The sequence below is a fragment of the Echinops telfairi genome, unplaced genomic scaffold, assembly GCF_000313985.2.
Source record: "Echinops telfairi isolate 266 unplaced genomic scaffold, ASM31398v2 ScPeMD7_22;HRSCAF=79, whole genome shotgun sequence".
NCBI lineage: Eukaryota > Metazoa > Chordata > Mammalia > Afrosoricida > Tenrecidae > Echinops > Echinops telfairi.
Window position 1 is genome coordinate 14,949,292 of NW_022103919.1, and position 2,166 is coordinate 14,951,457.

General features: G+C 39.2%; 1 protein-coding gene across 1 annotated transcript in view; it reads right to left on the reverse strand.

The window, feature by feature from the left end:
• The window catches only part of LOC123521511 (transient receptor potential cation channel subfamily M member 6-like), a 91,788-nt gene that overhangs the window by 25,879 nt on the left and 63,743 nt on the right, over nucleotides 1–2,166 (reverse strand). Inside the window, exon 3 of the mRNA XM_045288588.1 lies at nucleotides 1,218–1,256. Coding sequence (XP_045144523.1) covers nucleotides 1,218–1,256 — 39 coding nt within the window. The remainder of the gene's footprint in view (nucleotides 1–1,217; nucleotides 1,257–2,166) is intronic.

Here is a 2,166-nt window from a genome sequence, read left to right on the forward strand (position 1 = left end):
TTGTCTACAGATATGCTTTGGGTCTCCATTCCAACCCCCCTCATTCCCATTGATATTACTGTTTGTTTTGGGTCTTCTGATGCCTGATACCTGAGCCTGTCGACACCTTGTGATCACACAGGCTGGTGTGCTTCTTCCATGTCAATTTTATTGCTTCTCTGCCTTTCAGACCCCAGACACTATATCTTTTAAAAGCTAGGCACCATCATCTTTCTTCACTGCATTTGCTTATGTACCCATTTTGTCTTCAGAGATCATGTCGGGAAGATGAGCATCACAAAATGCCAGGTTGTTAAAACAAAGTGTTCTAGTATTGAGGGAGTACTTGAGTAGAGGTCCAATATCTGTCTGCTTCCTTAATACTTAAATATAAATATATGTACATAGGCCTATATCCCTATCATTATATATTAATATATTTACATATGTTCATGCCTATGATTATACCTCTATAAATGTCTTTAGCCTCCTAGTTCTTTATTCTATTTCCTTTTACTTACCTCCTGTCCCACTATCACGTTTGACCTTCATTTGGCTCTCAGTAATGCCTCTAGTCTACAATTCCCTTGATCAAACCCCACCAGGTATTCTATCCCCTCCTCAACATCTATTTTGGATCTCTTTCTGTTCCCTTGTCCCTAGGTTTGTTGGCTCCCCACTCCCTTTCCCCCACTTCTCCTCTCCCCTTTTCCCCCAGAGCCATGGGCCCCTTTGTTTTTACCTTGGGATTGTTTATCTTGCCTATCTTATATAGACCCAAGGACAAGCTATGTAACTAATTAGAAAGTTACTTGACCATCTGCCAAGCTGCAGCCCTCCGCCCTTCAAAAGTCTTCCCTTAGACCTGACCTCATCTGTTCTCAATCCTGGTATCTCTCCTCGATCAAATTGCTTATTTTCTATGATTAAAGAGTCCTTTTCACCTCCCGAGAAGGAACTGCTTCATTTCTTTGGAAGTGATCCTACCTATGCTTTAATAAAACTGTGGATTAACACTTTGCTTCATTTGCTTCTTTCTAAACCCTTACAAACTACATGGGATTAGAATTTGCTAGTCTCTCCCAGCCGCCCCCAACCCCACCCCAGACAACAGTTCAGCCCTGAAGTAGGGGGCAGGGAAGAAGGGATGAGGGATGAGATTTCTGGGGAAGATGTGAAGAAACTGTGTCAATTAGGTTTAAATAACAATTAAATAACAGTGTTCATCCAAATCTTACCTGATTAAATTCTGGCAGACCTGGCACCCTCCAGTACATCTGAATTAATTAAGTGAAAACCTTGGTTAGTTTCTGGCAAGTGTGAAAACATGCATAATGTTTATACAGTAAGTATCTGTTATCTTCCATGGTCTAGAAATCAACATTTGATAAGTACTCATCTATCATTTCCCAAATATGTCATTTTCCAAACATAATTACATGGCAGCTGCTGATGCTTCTAAGTTATACCACTGAATATTACATATGAATATTACATATACCATGAACTGCCCAAAGAATAAACAAATGTATGTTGGAAGTACAGCCAGAATGCTACTTGGGAGAGAGAAAGATGAGACACCATGTCATACACTTTGGCATGTTCTCGGGAGGTACCAGCCCCTGGCAAAGGACCTCATACTTGCCAGAGGGTGAAAAGGAGGAAGACCTTGATGAGATGGATTGACCCAGTGGCTGCAACAATAGGCTCAAACATAAGAATACTTGTGACGATGTCACAGGACCAGCAGGGCTTCCTTCTGTTATACACGGGGTCCCTATGAGTCAGAACCCCCTGTGCAGTACCTCACAACTAGGATCTTTATGAAGGGAACTTGGAGTTTAGAACCGCAGTGCCTGAATTTCAATCTCATTAATATATGAATTTCTGTAAGCATTTGTTGTTACAGCTAAAACAGCATAATAATTTCTGATGCATCAAGTTACCATAAGGATTATCTGAGATAATATGTGTAAAGTATTTTACACTGTAGTGTGTATAATAATGCTAGCTTAATTATTACTATTAAATTATAATAATTGTTGAAAATCAAGTAAGCAAATATACATAAAAGCAATATTTAAATCATAAAATACTACCAATACAAGGGGAAGTTAGTACAATTATACGTATTATCCTTAACAATCTATTTTTTAATGATTCAGAAGAAACGTCTGAATTTAGGGG